Source organism: Somniosus microcephalus, chromosome 3, assembly GCF_052327205.1.
Source record: "Somniosus microcephalus isolate GS21.2 chromosome 3, FLI_Smic_1.0, whole genome shotgun sequence".
NCBI classification, from domain to species: Eukaryota; Metazoa; Chordata; class Chondrichthyes; order Squaliformes; family Somniosidae; genus Somniosus; species Somniosus microcephalus.
The window spans coordinates 111603257-111623325 of NC_140989.1; the positions used below are offsets into that span (position 1 = coordinate 111603257).

The 20069-nt window shown below is 42.6% G+C and overlaps 1 protein-coding gene across 4 annotated transcripts in view; it reads left to right on the top strand.

Moving 5' to 3' along the window:
* The window catches only part of cnksr3 (cnksr family member 3), a 226273-nt gene extending 213900 nt beyond the window's left edge, over positions 1 to 12373 (top strand). For 2 of the 4 annotated variants that reach the window (XM_085981475.1, XM_085981478.1), the window contains 2 exons: positions 7802 to 7891; positions 9575 to 12373. In XM_085981475.1, the coding sequence (XP_085837601.1) occupies positions 7802 to 7891; positions 9575 to 9849 (365 nt within the window). In that variant the 3' untranslated portion in view covers positions 9850 to 12373. The remainder of the gene's footprint in view (positions 1 to 7801; positions 7892 to 9574) is intronic. The other 2 variants (XM_085981476.1, XM_085981477.1) reach the window with 2 other exon arrangements.
* Positions 12374 to 20069: the final 7696 nt, after the last annotated feature.

The following is a 20069-nucleotide window of genomic DNA, read 5'->3' on the forward strand; positions in this document are numbered from 1 at the left end:
AATTGGGCTAACCAAATTAGTAATAATACTGTGGAGGAGGAATTCCTGAAGTGTTTACAGGATGGTTTCCTAGACCAATTATGTCGAGGAACCAACCGGAGATCAGGCCATCTTAGACTGGGTATTATGTAACGAGAAAGGATTAATTAACAATCTTGTTGTACGAGGCCCCTTGGGTCGGAGCGATCATAAGATGATAGAATTCTTCATTAAGATGGAGAATGAAGTTGTTGACTCAGACTAGGGTCCTGAATTTAAATAAAGGAAACTACGATGGTCTGAGGTGCGCGTTGGGTAGGATTGATTGGGGAGTGTCACTCAAAGGGTTGACGGTGGATAGGCAATGGCAAACATTTAAAGACCGCATGGATGAGCTACAGAATTTGTTCATCCCAGTTTGGCATAAAAATAAAACAAAAAAGGTGACTCAATCGTGGCTAACAAGGGAAATTAGGGATAGCATAAGATCCAAGGAGAGGACATATAAAATGGCCAGAAAAAGCAGTAAACCTGAGGATTGGGAGCAGTTTAGGATTCGACAAAGGGATTAATTAAGAAGGGGAAAATAGAATTTGAGAGTAAGCTTGCAGGGAACATAAACTGACTAAAAGCTTTTATAGATATGTGAAGAGAAAAAAATTGGTGAAGTCAAGCGTAGGTCCCTTGCAGTCAGAATCAGGGGAATTTATACTGGGGAACAAAGAAATGGAAGACCAATTAAATATATAGTTTGGTTCTGTTATCACAGGAGGACACAAATAACCTCCCAGAGATGTCGGGGAACATAGGGTCTGATGAAAGGGAGGAACTGAAAGAAATCAGTATTTGTAGGGAAATGGTGTTAAGGAAATTGATGGGATTGAAGGCTGATAAATCCCCAGGGCCTGATAATCTACATCCTAGGGTACTTAAGGAAGTGGCCCTAGAAATAGTAGATGCATTGCTGATCATCTTCCAACATTCGATGGAATCTGGAACGGTACCCATGGATTGGAGGGTAGCTAATGTTACCCCACTATTCAAAAAAGGTGGTAGAGAGAAAACGGGGAATTACAGACTGGTAAGCCTGACATCGGTAGTGGGGAAAATGCTAGAGTCCATTATAAAAGATGTAATAGCAGAGCACTTGGAAAACAGTGACAGGACCGGACAAAGTCAACATGGATTTACAAAAGGTAAATCGTGCTCAACTAATCTACTGGAATTTTTTGAGGATGTAACTGGTAAAATAGATAAGGGAGAACCAGTGGATGTGGTGTATTTGGACTTTCGGAAGGCTTTCAATAAGGTCCTGCATAAGAGATTAGCGTGTAAATTTAAGGCACATGGGATTGGGGGCAATGTACTGACTTGGCTAGAGAGCTGGTTGGCAGACAGAAAGCGAAGAGTTGGAATAAACTGGTCTTTTCCCGAGTGGCAGGCAGTGACTAGTGGGGTACCACAGGGATCGGTCCTTGGACCCCAGCTATTCACAATATATATTAATGATCTAGACAAGGGAACTAGATGTAATATCTCCAAATTTGCGGACGACACAAAGCTGGGTGGGCATGTGTGCTGTGAGGAGGATGCAGAGAAACTCCAGGATGATTTGGACAAGTTGGGTGATTGGGCGGAAGCATGGCAGATGCAATATAACGTGGATAAAATTGAGGTTATCCACTTTGGTAGCAAAAACAGGAAGGCAGATTATTATCTGAATGACAATAGATTGGGAGAGGGGAAGTGCAACGAGACCTGGGTGTCCTTGTGCACCAGTCGCTGAAGGTACGCATGCAGGTGCAGCAGGTGGTTAAGAAGGCAAATGGTATGTTGGCCTTTGTAGCGAGGGTTTGAGTACAGGAACAAGGATGTCTTGCTGCAGTTTTACAGGGCCTTGGTGAGACCACACCTTGAGTATTGTGTGCAGTTTTGGTCACCTTATCTGAGGAAGGATGTTCTTGCCATGGAATGAGTTCAGTGAAGATTCACCAGGCTGATACCTGGGATGGCAGGAATGACGTATGAGGAGAGATTGGATCGATTGGGCTTGTACTCGCTGGAGTTTAGAAGAATGAGAGGGGATCTCATCAAAACTTATAAAATTCTAACCGGACTAGACAGACTAGATGCTGGAAGGATGTTCCTGATGGTCGGGCAGTCCAGAACCAAGGGTCACAGTCTAAGGATAAGGGGTAGGCCATTTAGGACAGAAATGAGGAGGAATTTCTTCGCCCAGAGAGTGGTGACCCTGTGGAATTATCTACCACAGAAGGCAGTAGAGGCCAATTCATTAAATATATTCAAGAAGGAGTTGGATATATTTCTCAAGGCTAAAGGGATCAAGGGGTATGGGGAGAAAGCTGGGACCGGGTACTGAATTTGGATCAGCCATGATCGCATTGAATGGCAGAGCAGGCTCGAGGGGCCAAATGGCCTACTCCTGCTCCTATCTTCTTCTATGACAGCACTGTGGTATACAGTCGGAAAGAAGTGGCCCTGGGAGTCCTCAACATTGACCCCATGAAGTCTCATGGCTTCAGGTCAAGCATAGGCAAGGAATCCTCCTGCCAATTACCACATACCACACACAATGTATTCTGGGTGGGGGACTTCAATGTCCATCACCAAGAGTGGCTCGGTAGCACCACTACTGACGGAGCTGGCAGAGTCCTGAAGGACGTAGCTGCCAGTCTGGGCCTGCAACAGGTGGTGAGAGAACCAACACGAGGGGAAAAACCTACTTGACCACCTCCTCACCAATCTACCTGTCACAGACGCATCTGTCCGTGACAGTATTGATAGCAGTGACCACCGCAGTCATTGTGGAGATGAAGTACAGTCTTCACACTGAGGACACCCTGCATCATGTGTGGCACTACCACCGTGCTAAATGGGATAGATTTAGAACCGATCTAGCAGCTCAAAACTGGGCATCCATGAGGCACTGTGGGCCATCAGCAGCAGCAGAATTGTATTTCACTGCAATCTGTAACATCATAGCCCGGCATATCCCTCACTCTACCATTGCCATCAAGCCAGGGTACCAACCCTGGTTCAATAAGGAATGTAGAAGAGCATGCCAGGAACAGCACCAGGCATACCTAAAAATAAGGTGCCAACCTGGGCAAGCTGCAACACAGGACTACATGCATGCTAAAAAGCAGAAGCAGCATGCTATAGACTGGGCTAAGCGATCCCACAATCAACAGATCAGATCAAAGCTCTGCAGTCATGCCACATCCAGTCGTGAATGGTGGTGGACCATTAAACAACTAACGGGAGGTGGAGGCTCCATGAATATCCCCATCCCCAATGATGGTGGAGCCCAGCACGTGAGTGCAAAAGACAAGGCTGAAGCGTTTGCAGCCAGAAGTGCCGAGTGGATGATGCATATCGGCCTCCTCCTGAGGTCCCCACCATCACAGAAGCCAGTCTTCAGCCAATTCAATTCACTCCACGTGAAATCAAGCAACAGCTGAGCGCACTGGATATAGAAAAGGTTATGGGCCCTGACAACGTCCCGGCTATTGTGCTGAAGACTTGTGCTCCAGAACTAGCCGTGCCTCTAGCCAAGCAGTTCCAGTACCGTTACAACACTGGCATCTATCTGACAATGTGGAAAACTGCCCAGGTATGTCCTGTCCGCAAATAGCAGGACAAATCCAATCCGGCCAATTACCGCCCCATCAGTCTGCTCTCAATCGTCAGCAAAGTGATGGAAGGTGTCATCGACAGTGCTATTAAGCGACACTTAGTCACCAATAACCTGCTCACTGATGCCCAGTTTGGGTTCTGCCAAGACCACGCGACTCCTGAGCTCATTACAGCCTTGGTCCAAACATGGACAAAGGAGCTGAATTCCAGAGGTGAGGTGAGAGTGACTGCCTTTGACATCAAGGCAGCATTTGACCGAATGTGGCATCAAGGAGCCCTAGTAAAACTGAAGTCAATGGGAATTGGGGGTCAAACTCTCTACTGGCTGGAGCCATACCTAGCACAAAGGAGGATGGTTGTGGTGATTGAAGGTCAATCATCACAGTTCCAGGACATCACTGCAGGAGTTCCTCAGGGTAGTGTCCTAGGCCCAACCATCTTCAGCTGCTTCATCAATGACCTTCCCTCCATCATAAGGTCAGAAATGGGGATGTTCGCTGATGACTGCACAGTGTTCAGTGCCATTCACAACTCCTCAGATAATGAAGCAGTCCATGCCACAAGACCTGGACGACGTTCTGGTTTGGGCTGATAAGTGGCAGGTAACATTCGCGCCACAGAAGTGCCAGACAATGACTATCTCCAACAAGCAAGAGTCTAACCACTGCCCCTTGACATTCAACGGCAATACCATCGCCGAATCCCCCAACCATCAACATCCTGGGGGTCACCATTGACCAGAACCTTAATTGGACCAGCCACATAAATACTGTAGCAACAAGAGCAGGTCAGAGGCTAGGTATTCTGTGGTGAGTGTCTCGCCACCTGACTCCCCAAAGCCTGTCCACCATCTAAAAGGCACAAGTAAGGAGTGTGATGGAATACTCGCCACTTGCCTGGATGAGTGCAGCTCCAACAACACTCAAGAAGCTCAACACCATCCAGGACAAAGCAGCCCGCTTGATTGGCACCTCATCCACCACCGGCATACTGTGGCTGCAGTGTGTACCATCTACAAGATGCACTGCAGCAACTCCCCAAGGCTTCTTTAGCAGCACCTCCCAAACTCACGGCCTCTTCCACTTCGAAGGACAAGGGCAGCAGGCGCATGGGAACACCACAACCTGCAAGTCACACCATCCTGACTTAGAAGTATATTGCCGATCCTTCATCGTCGCTGGGTCAAAATCCTGGAACTCCCTACCTAACAGCACTGTGGGAGTACCTTCACCACATGGACTGCAGCAGTTCAAGAAGGTGGCTCACCAACCTTCTTGGACAATTAGGGATGGACAATAAATGCTGGCCTTGCCAGCGACGCCCACATCCCATAAAAATGAATTTTACAAAATGTGGCGTACTTGGTTTTCAGTAAAGCCTGTGATGCAGTTCCTCTGGAAAGACTGTTACTGAAAATAAAGAAAGCGGGTATCGGTGAAAATATTTTAAAATGGATATGTAGGGCGTAGTGGTACAGGGATTGTCATTAGCCTGGAGGAACGTTACCAGTGGGGTGTCTCGGGCCTGTTTTGGGACCTCTTTTGTTTTAAGATCTTTATAATGATCTGGAGCTAGGAGTCACGAACGAGCATGGTGACTAAATTTGCAGATGATACAAAACAAATGAAGGTGGTCAGACTCCAAAGTTGAACAGAACAGGAACATTTGAATATATTTGGGAATTGGGCAGACAGGTGGCAGATGAAATTCACTGTAGAGAAATGCAAAGTGCTTCATATTGGGGCAAAACAATCCAGGAAGGGACTGTTAATTAAATGGGGGGAAAAAAATGTGCATGGAAAATGAGATCTATGGGGCCCTGATTGACAAATTGAAGCTATCGCAGCAATACTTGGCAGCAGTGAGTAAAGCAAATCAGATGTTGGCATGTATGAAAAGGTCAATGTTGAGCCAGAATACTGCAGGAATCCTACCACTTTATAAATCAATGATGCAGCCACACTTCGAATACTGTGTACTGTCTGGCTGCCGCAGTACAAAAATAATATTGCAATTATTGAAAGGATACAGAAGAAAGCAACCACAATGATGGAAGGATTGGATTGAGTAGCAGTTATGTAAATTGGACATGTTCTCACTTGGAAAAAAGAAGGTTGAGAGATGATAAGATGGCTGTTTTTAGGATTCTAAGTCAAATGAACCTTCGTTGCCCTCCCTCTAAGGTAAGTATACCCTTCCTCTGGTATGGAGCACACCTGGAGTACTGTGTACCTTTTTGGACTCCGTACCTGAGGAAGGATATACTTGCCTTTAAAGGGAGGGCAACGAAGGTTCACTAGATTGATTCCTGGGATGAGAGGGTTGTCCTATGAAGATATTGAGTAGCCTGTACTCTCTGGAATTTAGAAGAATGATAAGTGATCTCATTGAAACATAAGATTCTGAGAGGGATTGACAGGGTAGATGCTGAGAGGCTGTATCCCCTGGCTGGAGAGCCTAGAACTAGGGGGCATAGTCTCGAGATACTGGGTTGGCCATTTTGGACTGAGATGAGCATTTCTTCACTCAAGGTTGTGAATCTTTGGCATTTTCTCCCCCAGAGGGCTGTGGATGCTCAATCGTTGAATATATTCAAGACCGATCGATAGATTTTTGGATTCTAAGGGAATCAAGGGATATGGGGATCAGGTGGGAAAGTGGAATTGGAAGTCGAGGATCAGCCATAATCTTATTGAACGGCAGAGTGGGCTCGAGAGGCCGTATGGCCTACCCCTGCTATTATTTCTTATGTTATTGAAACGGGCACAAACCCATGGCAAAAATTTTCATCCAAGCCTTGAAAATGTCTAATATGGCACACTGATTATTTTGGAATTTGGAACACTTGGAATTTTTAGATGCTCCGGCTTAAAATTGATGTGCTGTGGAATGCGATTCTCTTTTTTTTGGTTTCCACGAATATGGTGCATGCCAATCAAAGTAAATAATTTTACACTCATGCTAGCAAAAAGAAATCATTGTTCTACTTTTGTTTTGGGAGGTCAATACAGGAAACTTTGTTATATCCGGCACCGACGGGACCGAGCTGTTGCCGATCTATCAAAACTGCCGGATATACCAGCGTTAATGTTGAAGCATACGAAGGTTTTCATCTCTGTATCTGACAACAAACACTGTTGCTTAGCAACAGCTTCTAAACAGTCGGCCCATACATTGGAAGCGTCTCTGTAGCTTAGCAACAGCTTCAGAGAGACTTTCCAGAGCCTGACTGTTGGGGGGAAAAAAAAGCCACGAGAAGGAAAAAAAAGCCACGAGAAGAAAAAAAACCTAACAAAACGGCTCCTGAGTTCTGCCGGTAGATCAAGGTTTCTGGACATACAACCTCCGGATAAACCAAAGTTTCCTGCACTATTAAATTGTGTACCAGCTTTGCATCATATTGCTATATAATCTTATTCTATGGCTATAGTAAAAACCAGTAACTCCTCTGCTTAATATCTCATCTTTTGGATGAGACATTAAACCGAGGACCCACCTGTCCCCTCGGGTGGGTGTAAATGATCCCATGGCACTATTTCGAAGAGCAGGGGAGTTCTCACCGGTGACCTGGTCAATATCAACCAGCATCACTAAAACAGATTATCCTGGTCATATCTCATTGCTCTTTGTGGGACTTTGCTGTGTGCAAATTGGCTGCTGCACTTCAAAAGCATTTCACTGGCTATAAAGCACTTTGGGACGTCCTGAGGTTGTGAAAGGTGCTATATAAATGCAAGCCTTTCTTTAGTAATTGACTTTTTAAAAACTTGGGACCTAATGTGTGCAGTACATCATCAGCTGAGCACTTGCCAAAATGGAATGTAAAAACCGTAACAAAGCAGTATGTCCTATGCCGTGTTTGGGAGTGAGTTCCAAGGTCGCAATGAATTCTGAAGATTTGTATCAAAGCTGCTTGAACTTTGGGCTTGGGTTCCATTATCTGAAACCCCCCTTCCAAAACAAAGTGAAAGCCAGCTTTTTAAGTTATTCCCTGGATCACTTCATGTAGATTTCTTGCAGATTCTTATTTTTCTTAAAACCTAATAACTTCATACTTGAACATTTTTTAAGTTGTATTTCAAACCTCATCATGGAATTTGTGCAGGATATTTGACGTTTTCAGGAAGCGGAGTGCTCAAATTTAAAAATGTTATGCTATTAATAGGAAGACCTCGACCTCTGTCGATGCCCGTGAGTGGGAGCTGGATGGGTGCAGTGGAAGCTTGTCCAAGGCCCCGAGTGGAAGGAAGGAAAGGTTTGTCAAAAACTGTGGTTATTTTTGACCGGTTTACTTCATTTGTTTACAGTATTTAAGGAGTATTCAGATGGTCTTATATTAAAGTTATTTTTTGTTCACCACAGTGGCAAATTGCACAATATTTGGATTGGGTTGGCTTGTTTAATATTTACTGCTTATTCATTTTTTGTGTACTAATGGGCCTTTGCGGGTGGAATATATTTATTCAAGATGCACTGCTATTTTTATATTAAGATTGTGCCTGTATACACTCTGCACCTGTCAGTTCAACAACCCCAATATACACCTGTCATTTCATCAACCCCAATATAAGGGGCCCTATTTTGCAGTCAATGGCAAAGGAACGTTTGGTACACTTGCACTTGCCCACAGACTTTCTGTGGGCTTTTTCACTGGAAGTTGCTGTCAGCCAACCATCCAAAAAGCATAGTGCCCTCTGCAGGCCATCTGGGACCTGTGTGAACAGGGCAAGCAACTTAACCAGGTAATCAGATTGAAGAATTGTTAATGAGCAGCGCAGAGTCTGAACAGGAAATGTCAGTTAGAATATTGTATTCAATGTCAAATCAAGTACAGAGAGGGAAAGAAAGATTGGATTAAGAGACAAAAAAGAAGTCTTAAACAAGTCTCCAACAATAATAAAATCTGAAGAAATGAGACTCCACAATGCCAGAGAGATTGAAAAAGCCTCAACTTTTCCCGACTACTTTAGTTCGTACATATCGGATTAATACAGGAACTTCACATCGTTCCATGTATTTCAATGGTGAGTCTCCCGTCGAGGTACCGTTATTGGGCATCTCCGAAAGCAACTTCCTGTTTTCCACATTTAACTGCACATATGCGGTTGCTGTCAAATTTCCATGTAAAAAATGGTGAGTGCTGTTGGCCGTGCTGTTATTTCAACTGCAAAATCTGTCCTTGTATAAGGAGTATTTCATGAAGTTACCTTGGCCCGTATTTTCCGATCGGAGGCTTCCTGCGTGCGGCGGCTTCCGATCTGGAAAACATCTACGCCCTTACCGGAGGGCTCCAGAGGTCCGGCCATTTCCGATCCTGGGCCTCTCCATGATGAAATGAGCAGGGCCCACATATCCATGGGGTTCGCAAGCATCCCTGGGATCACGTGGGCCATAGGGAGCCAATGGGAGAAGGGAATCTCCTTTCATACTTTTGACAGATAGACCTGTCAAAAGTATGAATGGGGATCACGCCAAAAAAAAATCAAAACATTAAATACATTTTTAAATCATTTTTAAAGAGTTAAGATTACATTAAATTAAATATTTTAAACAAATTTAATTTTTACGGGGCTAAAAAGAAACTTGCCTTAAGTATTTTTAAATTATAAATGAGTGGGGACTTTTTAAAAAAAAAAAAAAAAAAAACTTTTTTTTAATTTTTGCTGGTAAAAGTAGGCCTTACGCTTTTGGTTGTTGCCACTTTCAAACTAGCATGCTTAAAGTCAAGAACTCTGTGCGTGGGGAGCAGCATGTGCAAGGCTTTATCCTACCTACCCAAATGTTGATTTTAAAAGAATGCAACATGCGTGGTCAAAGGAATCCAAATGAGCTAGAAGAAAAATGTATTAATCTCAGGCTTTGTATATTGTGTAACTTGCTTATTATACAAATTTACTTAACTTCTCAGTTCTAAAAGAGGAAAAACAATCTCTTTCAGGGGAGGACTACCTCTATAGGTACTTCAGCAATGATAGAATTCCACCAATCAGTGAAGATTGTGTCACCACACACATTTCTAGACCAATGGCTGGCAGACACTCTGGAAGGTCTGTGAGTGGGAGATATTCAGTCAGCCCTGAACTATGCAGCGGTATGACGTTCCCTATTCAGCAAGATGGACCCAAAAAAAGCACTAATTTGCCAGAAAAAAAGTCACTGGAACATTCATCACCGGTCAGTTGGATTACAAGATTTAAGCTATTAACTCACTGAATTTTTTTTTTCCCCCCAGTCATTTCATACTTGTGGCCAAGAGCAGTATACTAAGCGACATGTTTCATCATCTTGTGATGTGAAAACTGAGAAAAATACAGATGGCATTACTTTGTTTTTACGTTGATTTAAAAATTGACTGATGCCCCACCAGATTTCTGTTAATGGTGCCTTATGCTGTGACTAAAATAGTTACAAATGCAATCTAGTTTTCTCCATTTGATCTGATGTTATAATCACTTCCTAGTAATAAATGTACAGTGAAGTTGTGCAAAACACTTTGGTCCTCTGGATATCCTAAGCAAGGTTTTTAAGTTCTACAGTGTATAGAGTGTATGTACTGAGCAATGTAATGGCACTAAAGGGTTTTGCATCAACTTTTTAAATTAGCTTCAGACTAAGGATCACAGTAGTTGTGCATTCATTCTTGAATAGTGAACAGAATTCAAGATTAAATTTTGTTGTGCGTATCATTAAAGATTCTGAAAAGAGGGCAACAATGTACTTTTGTTGTATATGTGGAAACCTATATAGAACATTTTGATATGCTTGACTCACCAAGCAACCCATTTGTTCCATATATCTTAGCCTCCCTCATGTTGACAAAGCAAGCTTGTAGTAATCAAGAAAAGAAGCAAGTGTGAATGGTCTCGCTTTATGAACCTATTGCTTGGAGTCTGCAGAACCTTTCACATTTGATTCTCAAACCTAAAATTTGTTGCATAGTTGCAAAACTTAGCCAGATCTCTCTCAGAATACGTTCTCAAAAGTGCAGATAAACTCTTAAGGGCTTAATTAACAGACGATCATCAACCAAGCATGGGTTGGATTTTGGGATTCTTGCATTTGTAGTGTCCCTTCATTTAACAAGCAGTCATTGACCTAGGTGTTATCCCTTGAGAGATGCTGGTGACTTGAACAGTTTCTATCCCACTGCCATGCAAGTTCTGAGTTTTACTTTTTTTATTCCAGTTTTTAACCCCCTCTGGTCACTTCATTCAAGCCTGTAATCTGAGGATGTCCCCAATGTAGATGCAGTTGGGTATAAGCTCGCCCTTGGATTTCCCCTGTGTGATGTACTTGGCACATCCTCATTGAGACCACTCTGTAAAGATAACATTAATTAGTATTTTTATTTTGAAATGCAGTCATTTAGATTTGGGATTCATAATTTATTTCCCCTATCTGTGGTTATCCATATTTTGCACATATAGGCAGATATTGAGCCGCTTTGATTTGCTGTGGTTGGCTATTCAAGTCAGAGTAGACCTTCAGTCATCATGTCTTTTATGGGTTTTGTAGAAGACTGATGCTTCTGGGTGTATGAATCAAGGGCATTGAAGTTATTTGATGGACAATTGTTTTGTTTTCTTTAGCCGAAGGTCCCTGAAGAACTGTGATCAAGGAAATTCCATATTCAAATTTCAGTTCCTCAGAAGGTCATTGATTATCCTGAGTTGTGATCTATGTCTGCTCATTCCCAGCTCTTAAAGACCACAATCAAAATGTTGCTCTGGAAGAGTATGATACAACTTACTATTTATGACTTTTTTTCAAAAGATCTTCAGTTCCTTTCCATTTGCTTAATGAACAATAATGTGTAACTACTTCAGCAGTGAAGTAGTTGAACTGTACAAATATGTAGAGAAATTTTATAAAGCAAAATAATTGCAACCGAAATTTAGAGGATCATTAAATGTGTGGAGCGCTTGACTCACTAAGCCAATGGGTTCTAGTTCATATGGAACACCATCTTAGCAGCTTTCAACAGGCATCTCCAGTGATGTTAATGGAAGTGTATATAGTGTAATGAAATGAGGCATCTGTATAATTCTGGTCATTAAGGGCTGTGTGGACCTCTATAATGGTGATTGAAAAGGATGGAAGTTTAAAGGATCAAGTCTGGAATTGCAGTTAAGAAATGAGAGACAAACCTGCATGTGCAGTTTTCTTGCCAAATAGACAATTGTGCACCTGGAGTACTGGATTGTGTAGATTTACAACTATTCGGATGTTAAGAGTATTTAAATATATATATATAAAATATGCTTTAAGGTTTTGTTTTTACTTGTATTAATGTACAATATTCAAAAGGTCTAGCATGGCTATCAGTGTATAAACTATTCTGTAAAACATATATTGATAAAAACACTGAGTACCATGACAATCCCATTTGCTTAAATTGGCAAAATTTGCACAGGAAAGGCATACCAGTATTTATATGCAGAGTTTCTGGCTGTCTATAGTTTTTTTTTACTTCTTCCCAACAAATTCAGTTTATAGATGAAGGGGAGTGGGAAATGTTTATTGTAGCTGTCTCGGGGAGCCAATGTCCTATGCACATTTTTGGGTCTGAAAGAAGTTAAACGTTTACTGAGTTAAAATGTAGTTTAGTATTTGAAATGTTATGTTGAAAGATTAACAAACTTCAAAATGTAAATAACTGTATCACGACTGCCTTTGTTTAAAACATGGTGTTAAAACTTACAGGAGTATTGATTAAAGGTGCAGTATTTTTCACAAACTGTGTAATTTTCATTTATTTTTAACTATAATTTGGAAGATGCTCTAAACATCTAAAGGTTTGGTTCTTTGCTCTGAAATCCCCTGTTTAGATTTGTGGTGCTTAATAAATCTTAACTTCTTATACATTCCAATGTTTTGTTGCATGACTGAAATAAGTGTAGGCAATGATGAGAAGGGTTCCTTCAGTCAGACTGAATGGGGGGTGGGGGCAGGGAGTCACTTTCTAACTGAGCACTGGTGGCGCAAAACCTTACCTGCTGCCAGCGAAAATAATAAACTACCCATGATTTTCCAATCTGCGCTGGCAGCAGGTGAGGTTCCCCTCCGTTGCCATGTACTTGGGAAAATTAGCCCAATGCGTCTCTAAGAAAGGCTTCATAACTAAATATTTTATATAAGAATATAGGAACATAAATAGGAGCAGGAGTAGGCCATTTGGCCCTTTGAGCCTGCTCTGCCATTCAACAATATCATGGCTGATCTTCTACCTCCTCTCCACTTTCCTGAACTATCCCCATATCCCTTGATTCCCTTAATATTTAAAAATCTATCGATCTCTGTCTTGAATATACTCAACGACCCAGCCTTCTGGGGTAGAGAATTCCAAAGATTCACCACCCTCTGAGTGGAGAAATTTCTCCTCATGTCGGTCCTAAATGGCCGACTCCTTATTCTGAGACTGTGACGCCTGGTTCTAGATTCCACAGCCAGGGGAAACATCCTCCCTACATCTACCCTGTCAACCCCTGTAAGAATTTTGTATGTTTCAATGAGATCACCTCTCATCTAAACTCTGGAGAATATCGGCCTAGTCTACTCAATCTGTCCTCGTAGGACAATCCCCCCCATCCCAGGAACCAGCCTGGTGAACCTTCGTTGCACTCCCTCTATGGCAAGCATATCCTTCCTTGGGTAAGGAGACCAAAACTGTACACAATACTCCAGGTGTGGTCTCACCAGGGCCCTATATAATTGCAGTAAGATGTCTTTACTCTTATACTCAAATCCTCTTGTAATAAAGGCCAACATACCATTTGCTTTCCAATTGCTTGCTGTACCTGCATGTTAACTTTCAGTAATTTGTGTACAAGGACACCCAGGTTCCTCTGAACACCAACATTTCCCACTCTCTCACCATTTAAAAAAAATACTCTACCCACTTTGGTAGGAAAAATAGAAAAGCAATGTCACATTTCTCCACATATTCCATTTGCCATGTTCTTGCCCACTCACTTAGCCTGTCTATATCCCCTTGAAGCCTCCTTGCATCCTCCTCACAACTTGCATTCCCACCCAGCTTTGTATCAACAACAAACTTGGATATATTACATTTGGTCCCCTCATCCAAATCATTGATGTAGATTGTGACTAGCTGAGGCCCAAGCACTGATCCTTGCGGTACCCAATTAGTTACAGCCTGCCAACCTGAAAATGACTGGTTTATTCCTACTCTCTGTTTTCTGTCCGTTAACCAATCCTCAATCCTTGCTAGTATATTACCCTCAATCCCATGAGCCCTAATTTTGTTTAATAACCTCTTGTGTGGCACCTTATCGAATGCCTTCTGAAAATCCAAATACACCACATCCAGTGGTTTTCCCCTTCTCTATTCTACTAGTTACAACCTCAAACAGATTTTGTCAAACACTTTCCCTTTCATGACTCTGCCCAATCCTATTATTATTTTCTAAGTGCCCTGTTACCATAATAGATTCTAGCATTTTCCCTAATACTGATGTCAGGCTAACTGGTCTGTAGTTCCTCGTTTTCTCTTTCTTAAATAGTGGCGTTACATTTGCTACCTTCCAATCTGCGGGAACCGTTCTAGAATCTATGAAATTTTGGATAATGACAACCAATGCATCCACTATCTCTATAGCCAACTCTTTCAAAACCCTACGATGTAGGCCATCAGGTCCAGGGGATTTATCGGCTTTCAGTCCCATTAATTTCTCCAGTACTACTTTGTTGTTAATATCTTTCAGTTTCTCATTCTTGCTAGACTCTTGGTTGTCCACTATTTCTGGGAAGTTTTTTACGTTGTCTTCTGTGAAAACAGACAGAGTATTTGTTTAATTTCTCTACTATTTCCTTATTCCCCATTATAAATTCTCCTGTCTCAGCCTGTAATGGACCCACATTTACTTTCACTAATCTTTTCCTTTCTGCATACCTATAGAAGCTTTTACACTCTGTCTCTCGCTAGTTTACTCTCATTCTATTTTCCCTTTCTTTATCAATTTCTTGGTCCTCCTTTGCTGAATTCTAAAATCCTGCTGAATTCTAAAACCCTCCGAATCCTCAGGCTTACTTTTTAGCAGCATTATTAACCTCTTCCTTTGATCTAATACTATATACGTAACTTCTCTTGTTAGACACGGTTGGACCACTTTTCTGGTGGGGTTTTTGTGCCTTTTTAAAGGAATGTATATTTGTTGTAAATTATGTATTCTTTAAAAGCTAGCCATTGCTCATCCACTGTCGTACCTAGCCAACGTGCCCCTCATACCTACGTAGTTTGCTTTGTTTAGATTTAAGACCCTAGTTTCGGATTTAACTAAGTCACCTTCTAACTCAATATAAAATTCTATCATTATGGTCACTCTTCCCTAAAGGCCCCTTTACTACAAGGTTATTAATTAACCCTTTCTCGTTGCACAATACTAGATCTAAAATAGCCTGTTCCCTAGTTGGTTCCTCAACATACTGATCTAGAAAACTATTTTGCATACATTCCATGAATTCGTCCTCCACACTATTACTGCAAATTTGGTTTGCCCAGTCTATATGTAGATTAAAGTCCCCCATGATTATTACCCTTGTTACATGCGCCTCTAATTTCCTGATTTATACTCTGCCCTACATTACAACTACTGTTTGGGGGCCTATAAACAACTCCACCAATGTTTTCTGCCCCTTGCTGTTTCTTAGCTCCACCCAAACTGATTCTACTACTTGATTTTCGGAGCCAAGATCCTTTCTCTCTCCTGTCTTTATCCCATCCTTTATTATCGGGGCTACCCCTCCTCCTTTTCCATTTTGCCTATCCCTTCTAAAAGTTAAATATTCTGGAATATTTAGTTCCCGACCTTGGTTACTTTGCAACCACGTCTCCGTTATGGCTATTGGATCAAACCTGTTCATTTCTATGCGCTATTAATTCATCTATTTTGTTGCGAATGCTTCGTGTATTCAGATATAGTGCCTTTAGCTTTGACTTATTTCTCTTTCCCTGATGTCACCTTAGTCACTGATGGCCTATTACCTTTGTTGCTCTCTCTCTCCCTTCCTGACCCACTCTGCTTATTTTTACCCAAAACTCTACTCTAGAGCCTTGACATTTCTCTTGCTGCTTTTAAATTTACTCTTTCCCGAATCTCCCCCCCCCCCCCCCCCCCCCAACTTCATTAGTTTAAAGCCCTGTCTACTGCCCTAGTTATTCGGTTTGCCAGGACACTGGTCACAGCCCAGTTTAAGTGGAGCCCATCCCAATGAACAGCTCCCTCTTCCCCCAGTACTGGTGCCAGTGCCTCATGAACCGAAACCCCTTCCTCCCACACCACTTTGAGCCACACATTTAAACCTCTAATCTGTTTGTCCCTATGCCAATTTGCACGTGGCTCAGGTAACAATCCAGAGATGATTACCTTTTGAGGTTCTGCTTTTTAATTTGGATCCTAGCTCCTCAAACTCCCTCAGCAGAACCTCATTCCTAGTTCTACCTATGTCGTTGGTTCCTACCCACGCCCCCCCCCCCTCCAAGTTCTTCTCCAGCCACGAGGAGATGTCTTTAACCCTGGCAGGCAACACAACCTTTGGAACTCTCGGTCGCGGCTGCAGAGAACAGTATATATCCCCCTGACTATACTGTTCCCTACCACAACTACATTCCCTTTCACTCCCCCCACTTGAATGGCCTCCTGCACCATGGTGCCATGGTCAGCCTGCTCATCCATCCTGCATGCTTTTCCCTCATCCACACAAGCAGCAAGAACCTCATACCTGTTGGACAAGGACAAAGGCTGATCTACATGCAATAGTTGAGAATCGAGGGAGAAAATAAAAAAATATATATACTGGATCAGTTAGCATCCAATTAAAGGTAGGTTAACATTTCCAGCAGACACCTGGGGCTGGATTTTCGTTGAAGAGGCGGGACTACATTTTTGGGGTTGTAGTCCCGCCTCCATTGAGTTCTAGCCAGCCCACGAGATTTAGACTTGATTGACCTTGTTGAGCCTGCCCAGTGGGCTCAGCAGGCCAATTAAGGGCCACCCGGCAACAGGTGACGTCACAGATTGAAATTTCATCTGTGAAGACCTTTTGACAGATGAAATCTCAGTGTTTCACAGCTGTTTGAAGCTGTCAAACACTGACAATCTGTACTCCAGGTTAATTCCTTCCTCTCAGGATGATTTAGAGATCTCCCCGGAACAGAAAGCAGAGGCTGCAGATTTTGACAGCTAGCGGCCATTCTGCTTTCTGTGTCGGTGAGATGAGGGACTCCCGGGACCTGAAGGAAGGTTGTAAAGGTTAGTAGAACTTCTTTAAACACTTTACACAGACCAAACACACTTACCTCTGCACTCATGCACCCATCACTCACCTGAACACCGGACATCTCGACCCCTCCAAGCCCTTCATCCCGACGGCCCGCCTCGCTAACTTGGCGTGGTTTGGAGCTGTCGGGAATCCCACATTTCAACAATGGAAATAGGGATTAGGCTAAAAACTGCCTGTTAACAGGCAGTTAATTGGCACTAATCCCCTTCCCTGCCTCGAGGAGGCGGGTCCCAGTGCAGGGCGGGTACCCGCCTCCTTTGAAACTGGCATGGAGGTGGGTTGGGGGTCAGGACCCCCGATTTCGGTATTTTAAACCCCCACACGCCTCCAATCCCGACTCCACGGCCCAGTGAAAATCCAGCCCCTGCAGTCAGACCTCCAAAGGGTGTCTCCCTGAAATGCCAATGTCTTTTTTGGACGCTGATGGACTTGCTACTATGCATTTGCAATGTTTTCTTTCTGTTTGTGTTCATGTCTGTTGCAGGCAAAATGTTGATTCCAAGCCATATGTAGAATTCAAGGTATTTCAAAATTGATAATTAGAAGTGCTCAGTTCCTATTAAAGTAAATAGTGTTTCTGACCAAATTTTTTGTAGAAATTCACCTTGTTCATCGTTTAGTGTTCCCAATATGGAGGTAAATTTATTCTATAGAGACTTCCCCAAACTTAGAGCATTAATAATGCACATCTACAGAGAAAGTGTACTTTTATGACATGGTATTATCCTCTTTCCCATCCCCCAACATCCTGCACCATCTACAGTTTGAGAGTTGGAGGCTTACACCTGTACACATGAATTACTAAACCTGGATCATAAAAGAAGTGTGTGAGTAGTTCATGTTGCTGTCTAATGTCTTCTCCCTGCTGAAAATACTGGCCTCTACTCAGTCATCCCCTACTGTTAGTTTCCAGGGTTTTATGTCTTGCATATCAATAGGTTAATGGTGCAGCTTGTACAATGGGAACGGAGCGGTGCTGCCCTGACACAAACTTTTATTTAAATAAGAGGCCTATACTTAATAAGCATTCAGTGATATAAAGAAATGTTATAGGAACAGGGGTAGACCATCCAGCCCCTCGAGCCTGCTTGTACATAGGTTAAGTGTACTTTTCCATTCTTCACTTGCACATTACTTTTAACAATCCTAGATCAAGCTCACAATAGATTACTGTTCATTATATAACTCAAGACAAGTTTGCCATTTGAAGGAAATAGAGCTTGAGCGACTACTGATCTGTAGTGTTGTACATTTCCCTCTGATGCTTTGGTAATGTGACCATGTAGTCCGCTGCTGAGAATTGCCTTCACTCTACCAAAAACAAACTTTGTAAGGCCATAAGCTGAATCTGGCTTGCTTTTGACATTGTGAAGAATTGCAATGCTATTTTACAATTCAAGGAGGAGCTGCATTTGCCTCCAGTTTTTAAAAGGTGGTCTTCTCACTACAGTACATACCCAAACTTGTGCAAGATGACAGAGGGGAGCACTCTTTCTTCCCGCCTCCAATAATGTGACTGGAGGTTTCTTTTTTTAAACACATTTAAGTTCCTCTGCCGCCTTTCTCCCACCCCACAACCCCTCTCCCAACACCATCACCTTTCCAACCAACCCCCCAAAAATCTCGTACTCTACAGGCAACCAGCAGCCCTTCTGGCTGCTCGTGCCTAATATTCTGGCCCCCTTGGTATTTCCAGCACTTCATGAGCCATGTGTCAGAGCGACAGAAGTGTATTTAACTGGGTTGTTCTCGGTCAACTCATTTGTCCACAGGGGTGTGCGGTGGAACAATGCCCGGACCATTTTATGTATTGTCCCCATACTGTACTGTGGTTTCCATCTTTAAATATATACCATATATACAATGACCTTGGTTTTAAATCTGTTCTTTATGTACTTAGGAGACTGGCCCTTGAAGTTTAAACAGCTAAGTCACAATATAAACATTTTAGGTGCAGTGCAGTATAAAAATGTCACATAGCCAGACAGTGATATTTTTGATTGTTCTCAAAACTTTTAAATCTTGGCTAAATTGTGTTTTCAGTTATCCCACACTGCTAGAAGTTCCTGTGATGCCATTGAGTCATTTATTAACCAGACCAGGTTGGGGTAGCAGATCCCTTCCCTGAAGGACGTTCATGAACAAATTGGATTATTACAACAATCCAGCAGCTTTCTTGGCCACTTTTTCTGGTGTCAGCCCACAAATTACCAGAATTATTGGGTTCAGTTTCACAATTTGCCATGGTAGAACTTGAACTCAAACCCTCGGTTGGTAGTCCAGTACCGTAACCACTAGTTTACAATCAAGGGCTGATTAATACACGGGCCCCAGCCAAACATGGGGCTCATCCCAGCAGCCTGGTGCAAATGTCTTTCATTTAAGCTTCGTCTATTGTGATATGATTTGTTTTATTTTTAATGCCGTGTGTAAAGATTCTACGGGCCTATATCTTCATGCATTTTACTACACGTTTGGTATTTTACTGGAGGGGGGGTGCGTGCAGATGGGTTTTGAATGTTCTTGGTGCTCAGGGCATTAAGAATTCTTAATCTGGCTCTGGTTACCGTAATCATTATTGCTCTATGAAAAACAACATCTCGACCTCAAAATGCTTTAGCTTCTCATCTTCTCTTCCACCCACCCACCATGGAATTATGCAACCAGTAGCTGAGCTATGCAGGCCAAGAAGGTCCCATGGATGATCTGTTGAGCTTATTTCAGATGGAGAAGGAAAAAATGCGGCAGTGCAGCAATTGGCCTCTACCCTGGATTATGGAGAGTGAAAACATTGGTTGGGCCTCCCATTTCTGATTGCTGTTCACTGATCCCTGTTGGTTGTGTATATGTAAAGATGTTAAGTGAGGACTGGATCTAGTGCTGCTGTAATGCAGTTAAATGGAGGGTCAAGGTTTACTTGCAAACTGGTAATTTGGGCAAGATATCTGAGGCCATTTGGTATCTGTGGAACCATTCTGCCAACAGTCATTGCTTTCTGAAGATAAGAAATAGATTTTTTTATCAAAGATAGGAAAAGCTTTGGGTGTCTTGCGCTAGTTTTTAGTTCCCCTTGGTGTTCTCTGTTCTCAAGAAGGCAGTGAATTGTGCTGCACAGACATTAGTGACACTTA